A 23675-nucleotide genomic window follows, 5' to 3' on the forward strand; every position below is an offset into this window, starting at 1 on the left:
ACAAAGGACTTCCCATCAGACTATCAGCGGATTTCTCAAAAGAGACCTTACAGGCAAGAAGGGGCTGGAAAGAGGTAATTCAGGTCATGAAATCCAAAGACCTACAACCCAGATTGCTCTATCCAGCAAAGTTTTCATTTAGAATGGAAGGACAGATAAAGCGCTTCTCAGATAAGACCAAATTCAAGGAGTTCATCATCACCAAGCCCTTATTATATGAAATGTTAAAGGGACTTACCTTAAAAAAAGAAGATAAAAAAGATGAACAGTGAAAGGACAGCAAACTCACAGTTATTAACAACCACACCTAAAACAAAAGCAAATTAAGAGGACAGCTAGATCAGGAGTGAACCATAGAAATGAAGATCATGTGAAGGATTAGCAACAGGGGAGTGGGAGAAGGAGAAGGGGGGAGAAGGTACAGAAAATAAGTAGCATAGACAGTAGATAGAAAATGGATAGGGGGGAGGGTAAGAATAGTAGGGGAAATACAGAATCTAAAGAACTTGAGACGTGTTCATGAACTAAAGGGGGGAAAATGGTGGAGGAGGGGTGTGCAGGGTGGAGGGGAATGGAGGGGGGAATAGAACAAATGTAATGGCATAATCAATAGAAATAAAATTCGGACTAACAGTTGGTTCCCCATCAGCAGGGGGAGGGGGGCCTCCCTTGGCTGTAATTCCAGCTTCCTATCCATAAGGGTCAGCCTAGTGCCTCCCTTCTTCATATATATATATATTTTTTTTCTCTTATGACCTGAGGGTATGGGACCTAGGCTGTCCAAGGAGAAGTCCTGGTTAAAGGCAGGGTCTTGCTCCCCCTGGTGGTTAAGGAAGAGCGGGCCTGCCCTTTGAGGAGCCAGCTACCAAACCAGGCAGGACAGGCAGGAGGAGGAGATGGACTCTGGAGCCCAGGGAGACCTGGCGCAAAGGGGTGCTGAGCAAATGCTTGTCTGGGCTAGAGCTTCAGGGGTTTTCCAAGGAGCCTTGGAATGAGTGGGGGAAAAGGTGGTTTTTAAGATGTGTAACTGTGGTTCAGGTGCACTTTCCGTGGTATCTGAGGAATAAGAACCCGAGTGGCAAAATAATACTGACTGGGACGTGCAGCGGGGGCCTGGGTGTGCACCCGGCTCTGCCGCTCCTGGCTGTGAACCTGGCCTGTGACTCGGTCTTCTGCACTTCAGCCCCCTGCCCGCCCCTGAAACAGTGGTGGTAATGGTACGTCCCTTCTCTGAAACTGTTGTCAAGTGTCAACGGCACGCTCTGCACAAGGCACTCAGCGCTCTGCCAGAGCACGGCAGGTGCCAGCCATTACTGTCACTCCCAGCCCACTCAACCTCCACTTCTGGAGCCGAGAGCAATGCTCACGACACGGATACCAACCCTGCCTGGCAGGTGGGACACAGAGATGTCTCCTGAGCAGGGTGCGGGATGGAGGGCTTTACCAGTTGCTCAGAGCATGCTGTGGATTAGCATCCTGTGGAAGACCCTGCACGCCCCTTCCCCTAACTGGCTGCCACCTGGGGTGGCGACTCACAGAACTCCATGCCACCAGGTGTGGTGACTTGGGACCGTAAACTAATAAGGCTCTTGGGAAAGTCAGTAAAAGCATGTAGTAAGAAGTTTAATAATACATCACAGGTAGAGTGTGCTCTAAAACCACGACTTCTGGATCATTCCGATTCCCTGGGGTAAGAAAACCTACAGCAGTGGCGCTGAGCTCCACGGGGTCCCCACTCTGAACTCCCTCCTTCGGGGGTCCCAAGAACACCACAGCAGCGGCTCCTCAGTGGGGTTTCCCCCCACAGGCCACAATGTACGAGCTCTGTCTCTTCTTAAAGTTTCAAACGGGCCTTGCCTGCATTAAAATCGAGTGTTTTTTTTTTCTTTTCTCTCTTCCTTGCTTCGTGTTCGCAAATCCTAGCAAAAGTGCGGGTGGTGCCTAGGCCTTTAGCAGGGTTTCCAGCTAGTCTACACCCGGTGTCTCTGGGTGGGGTTGTCCACTGTGCCCCGAACCCGGGCACCGCGGCGCAAGTGCACGCCCCTCCCTGGCTGGACTCGCCTGATCTGGGAGAGGTGGGCAGTGGCTGTTCAGTTCTTCCCAGGGCTGGCCAGCATAGCCACCTCTTGAAACGAGAACCCAATCGTCACGTACCTGGGCCTCACGCCCTGCTGTGCACGCCACCTCCTCCAGGATGACACCCGGCGCCCTGACTGGTGTCTCCTCTGGCCTCTGTGCCCTTGGCCAGCTCTGCTCCCGCACTGTGGCCCTAGCCCCAATTCCCGTCATGCTCTCTCCCTGCCAGGCAGAGCCCACCAGCCCCGCCATTCATTCCTGCGAAGTGACCAGTGCCACGTTTGTGCCGACTGTGGCCCCTGTCACACTGCACCACAATTCCTGTTACACTGGCCTGTGTCTCCTAACTAGACTGTCTACCGTAACCAGACTGTCCTAACCACCCAGACTAGCTTGAAGGAATGAACTCTGACTCACTTTCACAACCCCAGTGTTAAGCTGGGGTCTCGCAAACAGAAGTGAGGAACTCAATAAATGCTCATTAAATATATATTTTTAAAGCCCTACTTGGAAAAGATCCAGGAGGCCTCAAGGTTACCCCAAATTATGCCACTACTCCCGCCAACAGTGTCAGCCTTTCCCCAAGGACAGACCACCAGGACACATTAGGTATAGCGCCAGGAAGCCTCCTTGGGTCCCAAAAACTAAAGAATGCAACCTTTTCTCTATGTTAGCCAGAAATCCTAACTTCCATTTCACTGTGCCCCCGAAAGAAGGGATCAGGGAACTGAGAGTCCCTAACAGGCAAGCGTTTGGGCTGCACGGGTCTCACAGCATGCACCTGACTTCTGAGCAGCGCGCACAGCTGGGCCCCTTCTTGCTTCCTACCAGTGGGTGTCTGGGTTCTTTTTCTTTAGCTACAGAAAAGGGGCTCACTCTCAACCTCTGTGCGCATGGCAGCCTAGTTGGAGATCCCTTGAAGCAAGTGAAAATACCGCACATCAACACTAGGGGGCACTCTCGCCACAAGCAAAGCACACATCACCATTATGAAAAAGACTGCAAATTAAAACTTGCTTCTCTGGCATCCTAAAGATTTCAGAGAACTTCAAAAGAAAGACCCACCATCTGGAAACTCCCCACACTATGTTGAAGGGGTGAATGAAAGTCACAGATAACAAGAAAAAAAGCGGGGGGCAGGTGTAGGTGATCCGTGTTATTAGGCAGAAGCTTTAACCAGTGTCCCCCTGATCCCAGAAACTGGACACACAGAAGCTGGATGCGGGAACCTGCTGGGAACCAAACGCCACTTGCCTTTCAGATCTGCCAACAAAGATCCTCAGAAATGTCAAACACATTTTGGCTAAATCTCCCTTCGAAACTTACGGTTTTTATTTCCCTCCTTCCTTTAACTCTCAACAGGAAGTGATTCAAACGCCACACAAACAGAATGGAAACCCACGGCTTTAAAAGACTCTTGCCGTAGATCGAAAACACTTCTCCAAATGACTAATCCCCCACACACCAGAAACCACAGCACGGCCCAGCCCCACCACACCGCGGGATCAGGAGAACCACCCGGTGTGGGCACAGAACCACCACAACGGCAGGAGGCCGAGAGCCACCCCCCTCCCTGCTCCTGCCCGAGGCCCCGAGAGCACAGGCAGCCCTGTGTGGACGCCGCCGCCCGGGCCTACCTTCAGGGTCTTCACGGCCACAGTCAGGCTGTACTTCTTCCACACGCCCTCGTACACCTCGCCGTACTGGCCGCCCCCCAGTTTGTGCTTCATGGTGATGTCGGTGCGCTCCATCTCCCACTTGTCGTAGTTGGGGGACACGCCGTAGACAGTGGGCTTGTTGCGCTTGGGGGCTGGGTAGTGCAGCGTGGTGATGAGCCCGTCGGCCACGGTGGAGTGGTGGTGGACCAGCTCGGCCAGAGTGTTGAAGCGGCTCTCGGAGGAGACGTAGAGCTGAGGGGACAGGGACAGCCTTCAGCCCCGGAGCAAACACACACCCGAACAGCACCAGCAAACCAGCCCTGCCGAGCCCTGGGTTAAGGCACAGCAGAACCGCCGGCAAACGCACTCCACGGCAGACCAAGCGCTGGACCAGGTGCTGCGCGTGCTGTGATCTACTTGCCGAGGCAATACAATGCCCCGCGGCCTGTGCCTCGGCCGCCCCGACTGAAAGCCCCCTCCTGCCTCACCCTCACAGCTGCTCTCTGACCGACCTGCACCCAGTGTCAACGCCCATGAAGTCCCCCGTGGCCCCCCAACCTCAAGTCCTCACCCAGCACCAGTCACGTCACCTGTCTTCTCTGCTCCGCCCTCACCGCTAACCAATCACACCGTTTCATCAGCCTGTTTGGTGTCTGCCTGCACCTAGTAGGACCTCAGCCCCACGGGAGCGAAGCCCTGAGCTACCCACTGTTGTCCTGTGACTGCCAGGTTGAGAACAAGATGTGGGCACGTAACAGGTACTCAGTAATAGCTGTTGGTTACATCAGTGACGAGCAGAACTTAGAAAGTATTGCTGGTTGGAAGAGAAACTGAAAAGACCCGCCTGGGCCAGCAGTGAGCCCACGTGGGGGGCCCCCGAGGGGTCCCCAGCGCAGGGAGGCCAGGAGGCGGAGTCCACACACACGCGCCTTCGAGCCTCTCTGAGCCGCACACCCACACTGGAGCCCGCTGCCGCTCCCGCCCATACACAGCAGAGACCGGAGGAGGCAGAGGAAGCGGCAGGGCGGCAGTGTGGGTGCTGGCAGCTGTCTTCCCTCCCCGCTGTTTGTTTCAGTGATGTGGCCAGGCCATCAATTCCACATTAAAATCTGCACGGAGCATGTGGGCTCCAGGCACACAACTGACTCTACCGGTTCCTGAAGGGCAGCCAACGATCCTGAAGGTCGAAAGAGCATGAAAATCACAAGGAGGTGCCTGCATCACAAAGATGTGGGGAGGAGGAACACGGTTTGGAAGTGGCGACGCCAGGCAGGGAGGGGAGGAACGGACCAGTCAGCTGAACCTGTAGCATCCTCTCCTCGGAGAGGAGAGAAGGGGAGAGGAGGCCGGACACGCAGGGCAGGGCAAGGCCTCGGCTGCGGGTTACAGGAGGCTCTGCTGCTCTGTGTCATAATATCAGATAACAGAAACATTTTAGAAGAAGGAAATGAAAACAAATATACAAATTGATCCCTTCTATAACCTTCAATAGGGTAAACAAGATTCACTAACAATTTTTTTTTTTTTTTACTGCTCGGGGAAATGACGTAAATGAACTGTTAAGACCCAGGCAACACAATGGCAAACTGTGGCTCAGAGGTTTATACTTTACAATCTTTCAGTGACAATTCTACTAAGACAAAATTCTGAGCAACTTGTCCCTCTGAGAGACGGTGCTTCTGAAATGTAGGAGGGGACCGTGAGGATGAGGCGGTGGCCTGCCAGGTGGCCCCGCTCTTTCACAGGAGAAACCTGCAAGGGAACCGCTCCAGGCACATGCCTGTGACACACCTGGACACGCCACGGGCCCTGAATGCACAGAGCTGGCGGGGGCAGGGGAGTGAGGGCAGACCACCGAGCCTGCCCTCAACACACACAGCACGTCAGCGCCGGTCCAGAGACAGGCCCATGGGGCAGGGGGGCGACAGTGCTGATGCCCCCCGCCTCTCCCTGGAAGAGCTGCCAGGTGTCCAATCACCGGGTTGCAGCGCTCCAACCTGTTCTCCTGGGCTAGCAGTCTCCCTACCAAGGAGCGGGGAGAGGAGAGAAAGCCATTCCAAGAAGGCATCCCCTGGAATCAGAGTACCGCCCCCCCTTGCCCCCCACCTTGGAAATCCCTGGCACAGGACGGGGCAGGTCACCAGGGGGCAAGGCCCATTACTTCCCCGCCTCAGCTTGACAGGAGTGCTCCCCAGTGGGAGACCCCGCTCCTTCGACTGCACAGAGTGCTAATGGCCCCCTCAGCCCCAGTTCATGGAGGGTTTATTCTTGGTCTCATCTGAGTCCCTCACAGGCTCCTTGGTTAGAGATCTCCGAGTTACTGGAGACTTCACGGAACAGGCAAACTTTATCCTTTTCTGTAATTAAATTTACAGACCCTGTGGCTTAGTTCATCTTTCCACATAAAATTTATACACCGAAACATTAAATATTAAAACTACTCTCCCTTAAACGCACTGCACAGCCATCTCTAACGGCCACAAAATCTAACGGCTTCCTTCCGATTCGTTCTAGTTTCTGGGCGGCTTTTGCTAGTGACCCGGGCAGTCTCCGTCAGGAATTTGTGGCGTGTTCGGAGAAGAAAGTGAAAGCAGCATCATGCGTGGCACGTCACTATGCTCTGCAGCCAGTTACACAGACACTCCGGGTGCTTAGCCAGGGCTGGGCCTCTTCCTGGTCACGCAGGAACCCCAAAGCCAGGACTTGCCAGACAAAGAACAGAACCACCTTCCTCCCGGCCGCCACACTCGCAGGCTTATCAGAGCTCACATTTGCGTGCCTTCAGCCGCCTGAGACCCTGGGGTCCTGCCTTGGACACACTGTTCCCAGGGCTTCTCGCACACCAGCAGCAAGGCAGTACTTAATGATTTAGCAGAGCTGAGTACCGCTCCCAGTCTCCTCCGAAAGGGAAGGTCAGCCAGGTTTTAGCAGGCTTGCCCCCTGGATGCCAGCACCTGCCAAGCCACTGTCAGTGTGCGTAAAACTGAAAATTCGACAGGTTACTCGTTTGGCCCATCCTGCTACTCCGGCTAGTGCTTGAGCCCAAATTCTATTCCTGTCAACCTGAACCTGGGAATTCAGCAGACTGAGAAAATAAATGTCAGTTGGGCATCTCTCTGAAGACTCCATCAAGGGCTCTAAGAAATTATGAAACTTGCTCTGGCTGGTGGGGCTCAGCGGACTGAGTGCCAGCCTGCAAAGAAAGGGGTTGTGGGTTCAATTCCCAGTCAGGGCATGTGCCTGTGTTGTGGGCCAGGTCCCCAGCAGGGGGCACACAGAGGCAACCACACATTGATGTTTCTCTCCTTCTCCTTTCCCCTCTTTAAAAATTAAAGAAAAAAACTATTTTTTAAATGAAACTTAACAGTGGCACCCCACAGAGGTAACCAGAAGTAAGGACAATCAAGGCAGGGGCGGTGGGGGCCAATCAGTCTTTAATCCCACTATGTTGTTGGCTGAGGACCACAAACACCGAGGGAGCGTGGAGGAACGGAAACCAAAGTTGGGGGGCTGAGGATTTTTAGGCTGGCCACGACTGCTGCTGGACGTTCAGAATGGAGCAAGGGGTGAGCCAGGGCCAAGCGGGTGGAGACAGAGAGAAATCCTTTGGGGGCTTAGGCAAGAATCTTTGAAATTCAGTTGTTTTCTAAAGATTGGCTAATTTGAAAATGAGAATTAAACTTGTTCCACCCCAGCCTGTCTCTCCTACCAACGGTACATTTTCCCCTTAGAAACCCAAAAAGGGTCCTGGCTGATGTGGCTTGGTTGGTTGTCCTTGTAGGCCGACAGATCGCAGTTCAATCTCTGGTCAGTTCCTGGCTGCAGGTTCAGTCCCCAGTCGGAGCACATGTGAGGCAGCCGATGGACATTTCTCTCACATCAACGTCTCTCTCTCTTTCTGCCCACCCCCTTTCCTCCTCCCCCTTTCTCTAAAATCAGTGGGCCTGTGCTCAGGTGAGGACAGAAAGAAGCCCAAAAGGACTGCCCCAGAGCTCCGCCACGAGCAGCCCTGTCACTGCAGAGCGACACAATCAATGTGTCAGTGCAGTCTCCCCGGTCTGATGCTGTTCCCCACTCAATCCAGGAAAAGGATCCTCTGCAGAGGGCCGGCCTGGTGTCCCCGGGGGGCTGAGAAGTCTCCAGGTGCTCAGAGAGCTGCAGGGAGAGTCTTTGCCAGGGAGGGAGGAGGGCAGGGGCCCAGGTGCTTGGAGGAGCGCGCGGTGGTGGAGCGCACCTGGCCGAATGAGTCTCCCGTGCTCCACCCGGAGCAAAAGGTGCCCCTGTACACACCAGCTTCGAGACAGAGGGATTGTCTTCCTCACCGGCTGACTCTTGAATCTGCAAGCCTTGCGTCCCACACGTAGGCCTAGCTCTCTGCCTTTGAGCTGTCAGACTAGATCATGCCTGCCTGCGAGGACACCGATCAAACAACTCCATGGAAAACAGACGGCCGCCCTGTTCAACACAAACCTCAGCTGACAATTTGGTGCAGTGTGGCTTGCCCTTGATGAGCAGCGCAGGTGGGGACCAGCACGGCGGCTGTAGGAGATCGCCTCCCTTAGGTGCACTCTGCTGCTTTAATTCGTGAAGAAGGCCGCCCTGGGTCTGAAGGCAAGGCTTCGAAGGGCCACCCCACCAGATCACGTCCTACAGAAAGGAAGGGCCTTGTTCCACATCTGGGATGAGACAATGCCCCAAAAGCAAGCTGATGAGCCTGCTCTCTAGTCACACACCACCACCAGACTATGCCGTCTGCCGCACAAACCGCTGTGCTGGCACGGAGACATCCACCGTGAGGGAGAGCACCAGGTGTTGGCAACGGGACTTGGGCCAGACGACTTTAACACACGTGGGAAAAACAGGTAAGGACATCTCTACTACACACACACACACACACACACACACACACACACACCCCAGAAAGTATCCAGCCATGCACTGTGAAAGAGAGAGGCATTTACTGAAATACAAGAAACACTGTATTTGGACAACACCACCACAGTCTCCTTCAAAGTAGGCACCTTGGGGCCTCACACAGCTCTCCCAGCGTCTCTTCCACTGTTCAAAACACTGCAAAATCCTTCGTGGGAATCGCCACCAGCTGCCCCACTGTATTTTCCTGAATCTCATCAATGGTCTAAAATCTCTTCCCTTTCAAAGGTGATTTTAGTTTTGGGAACAGCCGAAAGTCACAGGGCACCAAATCTGGCTGTAGGGGAACTGAGTCACCTGGATGATTTGATGTTTCACTGAGAAAAAACCTCCGCACCAGATGGGATGAGTAAGCAGGAGCTTTGTTGCAATGAAGCTGCCAGTCAGTCATAGATGCCCAATTTGGGCCACTTTTGTTGAACTGCAACTCTCCACCACTGAAAGACAATGAGGTGGTGTTCTCATTAACTGTTTGGCTGGAGGGGCGCACTCATGATGGACAACGCCTTCCCAATCAAAGAGACACAGCTAACATGGTCTTGATCTCGCTGCGACTTTGCTGTACCTTCTTCCTGGGGCACTGGGCCATCTTTCCAGATCACAGCTCTAGACCCACAATTCATCTCTGGTTACGAGCTTCTTGAGGAAACCTGGTTCTCTGATAGCAGTTTGAATCAAGTCACTAGCAACTGCAGCACAATGTGCCTTCTGCTCTGGTAGCAGAAGCCATGGAACCAATTTTGCCATGACATGTTTCATGCCAAGACCCTGCATCAAAATCTCAGACACGGCAGTTTCCAGAATCCCCAGAGCAGCTTCTGGTTCTCGCACCGCGAGTCGCTAATCTCCGGGGACTGCAGCCCGCGTACGTCCAACACCCTCGGCGCTCTGCTTGTCGCAGGCCTTCCAGGACGTGGGCCACTCTCAACAGATTCTCGCCACCTTTGAAGGGTCTGTGCCAGACTTTCATTTGCACTGCACTCGTTGCGTCATCCCTGAAAGCCTCCTGAGTCACCCGAGTAGTTTCCACGGAGGGATGTTCAAGCTTCACGCAAAATCTGATGCAGATTTGAAGTTCTACTCGCTCAGTCATTTGGAGTGTGACAGCCGCACAGCACACACACTCACTCTACGGGGTCTGCCCCCGCTGACCAGTACAGCGAGGTCGTCACTGTTCACCCATGCGCATTCCGGGCCACTCTCCCGGCTCCGGGTTACATTGATGTCATGCCAACCATTCTCGTTACATTAACGATGGCTGGACTTTTCCAGACAGACCACACACACACACACACACACACACACAGTGCAGCTGTATGGGTGGCACAATGAATGTGTGAGGAAAACTATAAAAATGCTAAAAAGATGGAGAAGAGGGGACTAGCCCTACCAGATACGAAAACATTATTATAAGACGTAACAAGTTAAAAGTCTGGTCCTCGCACAGGTACAGACAGACCAACAGAAGAGAAGAGACAGAGATCACCAGCCCTAAATGCATACGCAGGTTTGGGGTATTTCAAATAAGTGGGGGGAGGTGACTTCAGTAAATGGCATGGGGGTCACTCAAAATATGACACACGTGCAGTAACCGTAATGAGGCACCGGCTTTACCGACCAGTGAGAGGTGTGTTTGCGGGTCTGACAACCTGCTGCGACGAGGGTGAGGAAGCACACGATTCCCACGTGCTGCTGGTGAGGAAACACAGCCGTACAGTTTCCACAGGAAGTAGCTGTGCGGCACCGACACAAACGTAAGCGCACACACCCTCCACCGTCAGCTCTCGCCGCCTGCCCCGCACGCGCTTCACCGCACACAGGTGCGTGTGGTGTGTTTTCAAGCTGCACCGCAGGGCCTGCTAGGGGCCTATGAAACCAGTTTCCTGGATTATGACCTAAATTTTTCAAAAAATAAACAGAACAGCACGGAATACAAAGAAGCAGAGTGCACTGAACACATTAAGAGTAAGCAGAGTTGGCCCTGGCCGGGTAGCTCCGTTGGTTAGAGTGCTGTCCCCATGCACCACAGTTGTGGGTTCAATCTCCCTTCAGGGCGCACACAAGAATCAACCAATGAATGCACAAATAAGTGGACAACAAATCGGTGTTTCTCTAATTAATAAAAGAACATTTTTTAAAAAAAGAGTAAGCAGAGTTTCACAAACCGCCTGTTAATGGGAGTACTGGGTGGTGATGTAATATGTTTGTTTTTTTTTTACGGCAGGCAAAGATTATTTTTAAAGGGTTGAAAGCCACCCAATAAGAGCATTATTTGTAACAGCCTGAGACGGGAGACAACCCCAACGACCACCGGCCACCAGCAGGGGACGGCTCCAGTGCGGAGCACGCGAGGCGGCTCTGAACCTGCTGCCTCAGACCATCTCCCAAACACATCCACGATCGGGGGGAAGAGCCAGAGGCGGCACAGTGTGCAGTGCGCGTCGTTTGTTTTTAATAAATACATACTTATATGTTTATAAATATAAATATATATCCACTGAATTAACTCCGGAAGAAACTGGTCCTAGTGGTTCCCTCTGGGCAGGGCACCAAATCAGGAGACAGAATTACTTTCACTCTAAATCGTTTTTCTCAAACCCTGTGCATGAACTAGACATTGTTACAGAATATATACGCTGCCTGGACCTGCTCTCGCAATCCACCGCCCAGGCCCTGCCGGGCCGTGCAGAGTAGCGGAGCCCACAGCAGGGGCACGGCCCAGAGGCGGCGTCCCTCCGGGCACCCACTCCTTGGCGTGGAGGTGCAGATCTCAGAAACCCTGCCCTGAAGAACAGGGAGGTTCGGAGGAGAGGAAGGGTGAGGAACCCTCAGCGCAGCGGGAGCGCAGCGGGCGCTCCCTCCTTCCGGCCCTTCAGGACTCATAAGGATGCTTTAGGTGAAGATCACAAAACCACAGGTTAGGCTTGGAAACCTATGGGTATAATGTGATCCCGCTTTTATGTAAAAACTCTGTACATGTACACACACACACACACACATGATTTTATCCACAGGAAGAAGGCCATGTATCAGACTTCTATTAGGTGGTATTAAGGTGGCTTTTCACTTTGAAAATATCCATCTTTGTCTGAGTTTTTCTCATTGAAGAGAACTCACTATCCTAAGAGGTTTTTTCACAAAGCAGAGTCTTGCTGCAAGAGGCACAGATGAAACCTGGTGGACACCCACCTGTCCTATGCCACTGCTAAGGACAGTGTTCCGGCAGGACAATCAGAGAACCATGCGGCCCTTATGACAGCGTGTGGTCAGTCCTCCACAGGGGTGGCTCACAAGGCAAATGGAAGGGTGCCGGCTGTGTCCTCGAAAGCTTCTTCAAATGTCTTTTTGGCTGAACTCTGCTGTGGGAATTTACCAACCCAGCAGGACTGCAGGTGCTCCTGGCCAAAGACGACCCCTCCCTCGGCAACCTCCCCCCTACCTGACTGGGCCCTACCTTGCCATCAGAAGCGGTGTTGATCCGGTAGTGGTACACCCTCCCTTCGTACCGCAGCGAGATGGACCTCTGCCCGGGGCTGCTCTCGCTCTCCCGCACCAGGAAGCTGCCGTTGATCCCGCTGCTCAGCAGGTACTCGGCCGCGTTGCGCGACACCGGCCCGTGGTACCAGGAGTGCTTCTCCAGGCTGTTGACGGGCGTGATGTAGTTGCTCGGGACCCACCCCTGGCCGTTTTTGGTCTGGGCTTCACACCACTCCCCATTGTGATTGTAGCCTAGGACCCGGAGCTTTTCGCCTTAGGAGAGAAGAACAAAGTCACACACATCAGCTTCTTAATTCACTCATTCTTGCTTAGTCTTGGATGATTACTAAACCTCCAAATCCCCAAACACCTACTTCATTCTACCAAGTCCACACAAACACACGTGTTTTTAAGTGTGTAAGAGAAGGCTGTGCGTGAGGCTCCCTGTCTGTGTGGGACACGGAGGTAAACATGTAGCCCTGGTTTTTATAAACCTGTTTGTTAGCTCAAATGTTCCTAATGCAAGGAAGCTTTTTAGGGGGAAAAACCCTTTTTCTTTTATAAAAAAGGGTTTCCAGTGTCTGCTGCCGGGGCCTTTTTCAGTGTGGAATAACAGCTCCATCTGGGGGAAGGACTACTGTACAGGGCCCATCGCAAAGAACGCGAGTCGCTCACGAGGAGGCTGTGCTTTCCTTGCACAGGTGTGCCTTCCGGTATCTCTGCATCCCAAATTTTAAATCTGTGCTTCTAATCAGCAAAGGGGTGAACAATCAATCAATCAAGCCACGGTTTCCCCCAATTTCCCACACTAGCAACTACTGCCTGCTGCCCACGGCCACTCACCTTTGGTGATGCTGAGAGTGTTATCCCCACTGGCCACAAAGTCGTAGAGCGCGACAAAGAGGTTGGGGTCGTTTTCACTGGGACCGGCCAGGAGGTTTTCTTTGGAGTTCCAGCGAGCTGCCTCGCTCAGGCCTTGGGGCTCGAAGTCGGACGCGACCGGCCTTTGGAGGGCTTCTGCAAGAGGAACATGGGAATGAACGAAAGCAAGAAAGAAGCGAGCTACGGAAAAAGTGATTTTGTTCTCCGGAGCAAAAAAAAGTCTGTATTTCCAAAATTATACACTCCTAATTTAGTCTGTTTCTTAACACTGGTGGGTATTATACATGAATAGAAAACGGAATCTCCCTTTCCCAAATCTGGTGAAAAACACTAAGTATTTATGTTCCAAGGTAATGTTCCTGAATCGGTTAAGCCTTTTAACTCATTAACTCAGTGAAGATGAAAAATGAATTGTTAGAAATGGAGATGGTCCGTACTCATAAGGTTGCCACTGCTTATGTGGTAATAGGGAGGGAAAGTTTCTTGCTTTGAACCATTTTTAAATGTATCGAAGTTAACATATGCACATAATCTAAAATCAAATAGTCCAGAAGGGCTTATCATGAAAGACCAACATTTTCCATCCACTCTCCTCTATACCCAGAGCCAAGAGCTAATTTTGGGGTGACCATTTCCATCCCTCTAAACATACGCTGTATCACTCTGAACCCCCAAGCGCCCACCCCCACGTCCCCGGTGCCGTCCTTTACTGGTCACCGTGGTGTCTGCAGCATCAGACTCACAGCTTTACCTCTCGTTCTGCCAGCTGGAGACGGCCTCTGTCCACTCCCTACTCCCTACGGCAGGGGCGCTGGCACCCTCGCCTGCCCCCCGGCCGCCCCGCTCTGCGCCCCTCAAACAGGGCCTGCCCGCCTCTGACGTGCACCTTGTGAAAGGGAACAGTGTCTTCTTCTGCAACGAAATCTTTCGCGTCTTGTCTACAGGTAGATTCTAAATACTGAGAGACAGTCCACATCTCTTGTATTAGCAATGTGTGACTATCAGTCACCGCAGGGTCAAAATTGTTCATTATTTTCTCCTGGAGTTTCTTCTTGCTTTTCTTTTTCCTGAACTATGCTGAAACGCTCTAGAATTTCTCTGAGAAAATGTCCAATATGCACGAGGGTTCTTTGAAACAAACAAATCTACTCCCAAGTAGATCTTAACAGTTTATATAAAGATGTGGGGGTCACAGGTTCAACTCCCAGTCAGGGCACATGCCTGGGTTGTGGGCCAGTTCGCAGGCTGGGGGCAGGTGAGTGGCAACCAAATGATGTTTCTCTCTCGTATCAATGTTTCTTTCCCTCGCTTTCTCGCTCCCTTCTCCTCTCTCTAAAAATAAAGAAAAAACCTTTTTATTTTTAAAAAATATTTTAAAAGATTTTATTTGTTTAGAGGGAGGGGAGAGAGAAAGAGAGGGAGAGAAACATCGACATGCAAGAGAAACATTAGTTGGTTGCCTCTCGTGTGGACCCCACTGGGGGCCTGGCCCACAACCCAGGCATGTGCCCTGACTGGGAATTGAACCTGTGACCCTCTGGTTTGCAGCCTGTGCTCAATCCACTGAGCTATACCATCCAGGGCAAAAATATCTTTTTAAGAAGGAGGAGAGGAGGAATTCTAATTTGAAAAGAACAAAAGGATCTATCACATGCTTAAGCCAAACCCAAGTGGTGACGAAACAAAACTGTTTTACTTTTCTCTCTTTACGGATTTAGAGGACACCCAAGCATCTTTTTTTAGGCAGTAACATTGCCCATCTCGAGGACAGGCCTGACTCTGCAGCATTCACCTAAAAACAAGCAAACAAACAAAACCCTGGAAGTGCCTAGGACAGCTGAGGGACTAAGCTACACTTCCAGAACGGTGACTGAGAACTCTCAAAAATGGCCACTCTTTAAAATCTCTCTCTGGAATAAACCAACAGAATGTAAACAATGTAAGGTCTTTTAATTCTAGCTTCTGTGCAACTGACTGAAGTAAACCTTCAGGGATTGTTTTTCTAAAGGAGTACATCCCAAATTAGATCATTACTATGCTCGGTAATTTCACCTTATGAATCACAAGGGCGAAGGTAAAGTCAAGGACAAGGGTGGCTCTGCCCTTCCCTAGGATGTGGAAAAGGCTCAGGGATGTGTTAGGCCCTGTTCTCTGAGTGCTTACACTGGCTCTAAAACTCTGCCTAGCACCCTCGTGGTCAGGGACTGACCAGCCAACAGACAAGGACACAACCACCTGGCGACGCAGGGCATCAGCACTACTTTCATGGGAACACGTGGTCTCCCTGACCAGCGCGTCCACCGGCCTGCCGGTCCTGGTCGCAGGGCTGAGGGCCACCCTTCCAGTGGGCATGCAATCAGCGTAGGCGTGGTCATCTGCTCTAAGACCCCCCTGTGTCGCACCGTCCCACAGGTGAAGGGAGGACTCGGGGCCACGTGCTATGGCACCCCAGCACGTCCTGCCAACTGCCCACAGGCGCGTCCCTCAGGCCTAGCCCAGTGGCGGTTTTCAAAGTTGCTGCCCTTTACCGAGTCCGTCTGAAGCATTCATTTACACAGAAAGAGTTCTCCCTTCACATCTGGATTTCACTGGCTTCACATTAACCAAGTAAGTAAAACAAGTCTACCTAAAACACACAGATCTGGAAAGAAACATGACCGGTGTTGGTGGGGCTGCCGCCGGGGGTGGGCACGGTGTGGCGGTGGCTCGGGCGGCGGCGCTTCGGTGAGTGGAAGCACGTCAAAAGGACGTCTCCTGGGACCCTATCAGGCAGAGGATGATTCCTGACGTAAGATAACTTCTGCACAGCCAAAGACAGGCCTCTCCACCATGGAGAAATGGACAAAAACCACGAATACGCAATTGACAAAAAATTTAAATTGCCATTAAACCCTCTAGTGTCTGGGAGATGCAAGTTCTGCACCAGCGCAGTGGGCACCGTTGCTAACGGCCCACAGCGCAAGACGTCAGTGAAGCGGGTGCTCTCACGCTGGGGAACACGCAGGAGGGCAACTGGAGACACTAACCGGGTCTTTTAAAAATCCATTAACCTTTGACCCACCTCTAGGAATTGATCCTAAGAGATCCACACCTGGTCTGTTTATGCGGATTTCTAGGTAACACAGAAAGGGGAAAAGCACAAGTATTTATCAACCCAAGACGAGCTGGTTTGTGACCCCACCCATAAAACAGAACATACTCATAAAGCCATTCAAAATATTTTGGGAGAAAACTGAAAAAGGTCCAGAAGGACAGACACTAAAATGTGAATGGCAGCTAACTCAAGGTGGTGTGTTAACAGTACCATTAAAAGAAGTTAAAACTTGGGGTGGTGGAATTACACTGAAAACTTTCTTCATTTTCCCTTTATTTTGGCCTATTGTTTTTATCATCAGAAAACAATGAACAGCCCTGACTGGTGTGGCTCAGTGGATTGAGCACTGGCCTGTGAACCAAAGGGTCGCTGGTTCGATTCCCAGTCAGGGCACATGCCTCGGTTGTGGGCCAGGTCCCCAGTAGGGGGCACATGAGAGGAAACCACACACTGATGTTTCTCTCCCTCCCTTCCTCTCTCTAAAACATAATGTCTTAAAAAAAAATAAAACAATAAACAGAAACAGAAAAACTGTTACAAATAGGAGCCAGCTGATGCTCAATCACATAACTGACCATCCCACATGAAAAAGCACACGGGGGGAGGAGGGTATCTCCCCAAGTTGTCCCGGAAAAGTGCGTGTGCGTGTCCCTCCAGACACCCAACCTCGAGGCCCTGAGCGTACGGCTCTCGCAGACCGGGCCCACACAGGAAATTAAACCCAAGTCATGAATACGGAAATGCTTCTCTTCTCCAGTGCCATTTGACCTCTCCTATCAAGCATCCTGCAGCATCTGGATTTGATCAAAGTTACATAATCAGGGGAAGTGGCCTGGAAAACACCTGGAGTAGGAGGATCGCAGATCCTTGCCCAGGGGTGACCGTGCGTTTGGAGGCTGGGTTAAGAGGGGACTGTCCCTAACACGGACGCACACACTGGGATTGCATGCGAAGGGACCAGGCCTTCTTCGTGGGGAAGGGAAGGGCCTCCCACTGCTTCTTGACTGAGCGGGAGTGAGGAAATCCAAAGCAGTCTCTCAGCCTTCCTCCCCGGCTCCCCCTCCGTTCCACAGATTAATGGCCAAAGCCCGGAGGGAAGTATTGCTCATGCATGCCTCTGGATCGAGACACTTGAAGCGCAGCCACGGTCCAAACCCCAAACCTTCCAGTCAATTCCCAGTCCAGGCTGATGTCAAAACTGACTCACAACCTACAAACGCCAAATTCCTTGCTTCATTTCATAGTGAACTATGCTCGTCAACCTTAAACAGGATCACAGCTTACAGGGCCCAAGCTGCAGAACATACTTCAATTCTCCTTGTGTAATACACAGACTTTCTGCCAGGCCCCGGGCCAGGAAGTTACACTCCTAAGGAAGCCCAAAGGCTTCATTAAAAAAAGATGCCTCCAAACAGTGCCCCCTTCTGTCCTTCCAAAGGATCTTTTGGCTATTGTTAACTCTTGGCAAAGGAGAGTTTCGTGTCTGCTATTATTCTTGTATTTAATTTTTATTTATTGATTTTAGAGGGGGTGGGGAAGACACAGAGAAACTTTATTTTGTTGTTCCATGTATTTATGCGTTCATTGGTTGCCTCTTATGCTCTGACTGGGGACTGAACCCACAGCCTTAGGGCTAGCAGGACAACACTCTAACCAACTGAGCTACCTGGCCAGGTATTCTTGTAAACTTTTTTTTCTTTAACATTTTCTGCAGCATCTTTTCTGGGTCCTATTTTAAATGTATTTGAGATCTGTATCTTCAAAAGTGCCCCTCACCCCATGTAAAACCCTCCTCTTATTTCCCTGTACTGTTAATGAAAAAGTTTCCATCACCAACAAAACTCCGGAAAAGTCACTAATCAGCTAGTTCAGCACCAAGAATGGTGATCTCCACAAAAGGCCTCCAAACCTCTAGAAAGCGAGGGCTCCAACTACGAGAACACCAAATGTTTGGAAATGCCACAAAATTCACTGGGTCTGTGCATGATTAACTTCGACAGTATTCTAAGAAAATGGGTTGAGTCTTTGAAATACAATTTAAAGATTGTCTGATACAAAATAATCCTTTCTTAAAGCTGTGAGTCACTCATCAAAAATGTTTACAAAAGATTCTCTGATACGGGATACAGCGTATCCAGTCTAGACTTCCAGGGGCTGCTGCTGCTGCTGCACCCGCCAGGGGCAAACAGGAAGAGAAGAAAAATGCTCCTGAACCCCAGGGCCGGTCAGGCTGCTGCACAGCTGGGAAGGGACGGGCGTCATCTCCAGGATAAACCTCCCTGGGAAGCTCCCTGCCTTCCTGCTGACCCTTGTGCCCAAGGCCACAGCTCCCTCTGGGTCTCCCCCTGCTATCTCTTCACTGTCCACCGAGGGCACTTCATGTCCACCATTTCGGGGGTGGAGGGCGGCGAGAGGGTGGGGTGTGTCAGACATGATAAACATTCTCTTTACCTTTGCTTGCACTCAATTATTTAAACCCATGTGTCCTGACTCTTATTTTCTTTGTGGGCCCTTCACTATTATCCTCCAGTTCAAGGAATCTCTGTAATTTAAAAATCTATAAAACAGATCCTTCAAAAAAAGAGGGAAGGCCTGGTGTTTTATATCCTGCTCTGCTCCAGCCGATGAGGTCGCACCGAGACTGCTCTCAAGTCAGTCTGTGGGTCTCACACAACTTCTTACACTGGGAGCTTAGAGGGGAAGTACTATTTCCCACAATTTGAACTTGAAAGTAATTTGTGTCTACAGTCTACATGTCCTTTATTTTGTCATTCACACCCACATCCAGAGCAGTTAAAATTATTTTAAAAACAAGTTTATTAGCTAAATACAGCCTTGGCATTAACTTCGCGCTCTGAACCAAAATTTTCCAGCACCCGAAAACAGAGTCAGCTGCTGCGGAGCAAGGGCGGAGCCGGGGGTCCCGACCTCCGGGGCTGCTGGGTCCTGGAGGCCCCGCCTGGCCCCTGCCCCCAAGGGAGAAACACAGTTAATGAACGTGGATGGGGCCACAAAGCAAACATCTATCCGAAGGCGAGCGTGGTCCGGTGGGCTGCTTTTTAAGAACACAGACACTGGGGGCCGGGAGCTGGGAGGGGCTGGGAGGAGGTGACCCTGAACAAGACCATGCCCAGCAAGGGAAGCAGGATTCACAGGCATCCACACCCAGCCTGAGCCACCACGGCCACTGAGGAGGGTCCTCACCTGTGCTGTGCAGCGGACCCTCCGGTGATGCCTAGGGACTCCTCGGAAGAAAGTTTGCAGGTTCACAAAATAAATACAAAGGATTGCAAAAGAAAACAACTTTACTGAAATAATCCTCAAAACGTTTAAAAATTTTGTGATAATGCTTCTTTTTTAACGCATTAAATAACAAGATCCAGTGGTAACCACTGTCATTCCAAAGCAGTGATGAGTGTAAACAACAATCAAAACTATTACATGACATGAAAATACCTGAATCCTACTGGTGACAAAGTCACAGTGCTGCTAGTATTACTGTGGTTTGTTACCTGAGTTCTTTAAAAACTAACTAACTAACTAACTAACTAACTAACTAGCTAACTAACTAACTTTCAGGTGAAGGTTAGTGAAATAAAGCTTAATGCTTTCCCATTCAAGGACACAAACGGCTGAACTCCATCCCGGACCCCAGGGTCTTCCAGGCTAACAGCTCCGGCACTGAGATTTTTGACTCAGGGCAGCCCCAGTGTCTGACAGGGAAAGGGGCCAGGAAAGAAGGCTGCTATAAATTAGGGCGAAGTCCAAACTACACAGTTTTATTTTTTAAATAATGCAGTTTTATTACATTATAGGCAGTTAAACAGGTTTCCAGAGAAAGCTTTAAAAGTTAAAAAAAAAATAAAGTCATTTAAATTAGCCCAAGGTTTAACTATTTCCCCTGGAATCGTTTTACATTACAGTATTTCTAGCCAGTCCATTTCAGAAAACAAAATCCTCCATCCCGACCTCTGTCCCTATTCGCACACAGTCCACAGAGTACCCTTTCTGAGGACACACAGTCCCTATGCCCCTCCCTCTACCAAAGAGACAGCAAAAAGGAATTTTGTATCACCCTCTAAGAATCTGTTGCAGAGAGTCCACAATTACTAGAAATAAAGTACAAAAGATCCATGTAAAGTGAGACCCCACCATCTTCGAGCCACTCCCAACACCCATCACTCGTGCACCCCTCTCCCTCTCGTCCCATCAAGTTCACAGCCAAATCCTGGCCACTTTTCCTCCTAAATCTCTCTGATCTGTCCTGTCCTTCCCGCACCCCACCACCCCCTCGACCGCCCCGCTCTGGCCTTGCCCACACAGCCACCAGAAGGGGCTTCTCTAAGATGCAATCTGACTCAATCACTGTGCTGTTAAAACCCCAGCGAGGTGTCTGGGTGGTGGCCTGCCTGTCGGTCGTCAGTCACCATCTCCTGGCAGTGCGCTTATTATGGCAGGCTAGGCAGCCTGCGCCTTGCCAGGCAGCGGGCAGTTTGCAGGTAACATGCAATAACATAGAGGACACCGCTCCCAGCAGGGAACAGGCCCTCACAAAACGGTGCGGGTGGTTCTGAACGCCACGAATGCAGAGGCCGGAGCTCCTAAGGGGGGCACACGCGGCCCTTTGGGGTCTGGTCCAGGACCATCTCCTCCAGCGGCCCCTACTTTTCGTCCTGGCCTCCCCAAACGCCTCACTTCGTGTACCTTGACGTGGGCCACCTACTCTCGGGAACTCGCCCTCCAAACCTCGGGGCCTGTGGCAAGCCTCTGGCCTGTCCGTCCTCCTCCCTACCACCGCACCCCCAGCCCAGAGGTTACTTCCTCTTCGCCCATCTGGGTGCCACGTGTCTGTTTCTGTTCTGTCTGTTCCTCGCCTTGTGCAGTGCAGCCTGGACTCGGAGGTGGACAAGCCTTGTTCAAACCTCAGCCCAGCAAGCCTGTAAGATGTTCACCATGAGCCTCAGTGTCTCAACTGCACGGCAGGATAACAGAAGCCAGGACTCCTCTGTCCTCAAGCTGCCGGAGGGCTCAATGCACAGTGCGTGCAGAGCGTCCCCGCACGAACATCAGGCCTGGCGCCCGGCACCAGGGCACCACAGGCAGCCACTCCTCCTCTTGTTATTGTCGGTGCGATAACGTCAGCTCCTCTGGGGCGGAGAGTAAGCACCCTTCTCAGTCTTTGGCACCTGCCTTGTGCCATGCAGGACATATGGTCCTGCTTCAGGTTTATGAAAATGAACTCACGTGCACAACACCCTGCACTTGGTTGTCTTTAGCAACAAGTTAAAATAAGACCGCACCTTCATCACCTGTTAACCTGTAATCGCAGAAATTATAGTAAAGATGAGAAGCAAATGCACCCTGACCAGGAAAACCCGTACGAAGATCTAAAAAATGCCGTGATTTTTTTTTAATGGAACGTAAACCATGGCCAAGGTTCCTGAATGAGGTGTAATGCAGGAGCTCACCCCTCCACACTTTGGCCTGTGGGGGAGAAAAGGTTCCACTAACCACTGCACCGGCACAGACGGAAAGTGTGCACGGTGAGCCCGCCAACCAGAGAGGTGCTTTTCTTCCGTCACTGGCCACGTCACAGTTCCTGACCCCCGGGAAAGCCTCGCCCCGGGACTGCTGGGTCAGCTCAGACCTGAGGCACCGCGGGGGGCCATCCGCCGCGGTTTCCCCAGAATGTCCTGTTGGCTGTGACTACTTCTACTGCTAAGTGGTTAACTGAACGTGACCCTAAAAGGTGTCTTGACTCTCAAAAGCAATGGCTATTTCTATTCGAGGCCCACCTTCAGATTCAATTTTCACGTGTTCAGTGCGCAACACTATTAGCTAAATTTGAGGACTGGTAAGATCGATAAGAATTACGTCTCTAAAGAGAAATTAAGAGTAATGAAGTTCAAGTTTAAGCAACAGAATGTGACCCAAGAGCTGATGCTGGTTCCTTGCCGAGGGCCAGCCCTGTGCTCTGCACTTTATCTGCACTAAATCCCACAACCCTATTAGGAAATTCCCGGCTGCAGCCTCTGCCCATCCCCCAGTGGTGCAGCCATCGGCTGCCTGCCCCTACCTTCTCTCTCACCGAGTCTTGCCAATTAGCAATATTGTATTGTATATTCAAAAACTGCAGAGAGAGTGGATCTTTATAAAGTTTCTCCTCCCAAGAAGAAACATTGTAACTGTGTGCTGATGGATGTTAACTTATTGTGGTGTTTCTCAGTATATACATGCATCAGATTATTAACCCTAAACTTACACAGTGTTATGTCAGTTTTATGCCTCCCCTCCCCAGGCAGTCCCCTCTCCCCTCCAGTCTTCTCTCTCTCCCTTCTCTCTCTCCGCCTTCCTTCCCTCGAGTCTTAGCTTCCCTTCCCCATTGCAGCCGGTCTGTCTCCCGGTGTCTGCATCTCCCCTCTGTCTCTGCCCCCCCCACTTCCCTCTCTAATTCCCACCTGTTTCTGTCTCCTTCACCTGTCCATCTTCCCCGTTGCCACCACCCACCATACAGAGCAGAACTAATCACCTATGATGCGGGTTAAGAAGGAAAGACGTGAACACCAATTTTGGAGAACACCTCTTATTATCTGAGGACAAAGACTCTTAAAAGTCAGGAACTGGCAAAGCTACTCAAGGGCTTTGGAACTGTACCTTCACTAGACAAGAAAACGAGATGGACCATAAACTGATAATTATTGAAGCTGGGTGATGAGTCCAAGGAGTTAATTATTGCTGTCTGCTTTTCTTATACATTTAAACTTTTCCATTTTAAAAAAGTGAAAAAGAGTAACTTAAGAATTTATTTTAGAAATTGTTCTGTGTTTAATTACAATCTACCATTACAGAAGAAAGTTAAATTCTTTCAACATCCCATTTGATCTTTAGTTCTTGTTACATATATTTTTCCCAGTTTCACTGAGATAAAACTGACATAACACTGTATAAGTTTAGGGTTAATAATCTGATGCATGTATATACTGAGAAACACCACAATAAGTTAACATCCATCAGCACACAGTTACAATGTTTCTTCTTGGGAGGAGAAACTTTATAAAGATCCACTCTCTCTGCAGTTTTTGAATATACAATACAATATTGCTAATTGTAATAATCACGCTGTACAATGTTGCTGCATATTTAAAAAACCTACCCATTGACATTTTTTCCTGTATCTGTTTCAGATCAGCGATTGCACTGCCAAATTATGACTTGATTTTACAACATGGTAATAAGCAGCATGAGATTTTCAGTTTCCACGTGTCTGAACCTATGGAAACACCACCTCTGGAGAAAAGAAGTAAGATGTAAACCAGGAACCAACAGGATTTCTCCTGCCACAATGAAAATACTCAGTGTGGGAATATGAGAGGGTCAGAGGAAGGGAAGCTACTTTCCCTTAAAACCAAGGGCAGGAAATATTAATTATACGCATGAAACTAAACTTGGAAACAAACTGTTTTGTTAACGAGAAAAACTATGGGTTCAGCTCAGTCCTATCAAACTTTGGCCACTGCCAACATTTTAGGCTGCTAAGGATTTGTTTGAAACTAGAG

The 23675-nt window shown here is 50.6% G+C and overlaps 1 protein-coding gene across 4 annotated transcripts in view; it reads right to left on the reverse strand.

The window, feature by feature from the left end:
• The window catches only part of ABL1 (ABL proto-oncogene 1, non-receptor tyrosine kinase), a 112703-nt gene that overhangs the window by 17955 nt on the left and 71073 nt on the right, over positions 1-23675 (reverse strand). For all 4 annotated transcript variants that reach the window (XM_053667838.1, XM_037158579.2, XM_037158580.2 and 1 more), the window contains exons 2-4: positions 12987-13160; positions 12121-12416; positions 3714-3986 (exon numbers count right to left, since the gene is read on the reverse strand). In XM_053667838.1, the coding sequence (XP_053523813.1) occupies positions 3714-3986; positions 12121-12416; positions 12987-13160 (743 nt within the window). The remainder of the gene's footprint in view (positions 1-3713; positions 3987-12120; positions 12417-12986; positions 13161-23675) is intronic.

This window comes from Artibeus jamaicensis, unplaced genomic scaffold (genome assembly GCF_021234435.1).
Source record: "Artibeus jamaicensis isolate MK-2021 breed Jamaican fruit bat unplaced genomic scaffold, CSHL_Jam_final contig_471, whole genome shotgun sequence".
In the NCBI taxonomy this organism is placed as follows: Eukaryota; Metazoa; Chordata; class Mammalia; order Chiroptera; family Phyllostomidae; genus Artibeus; species Artibeus jamaicensis.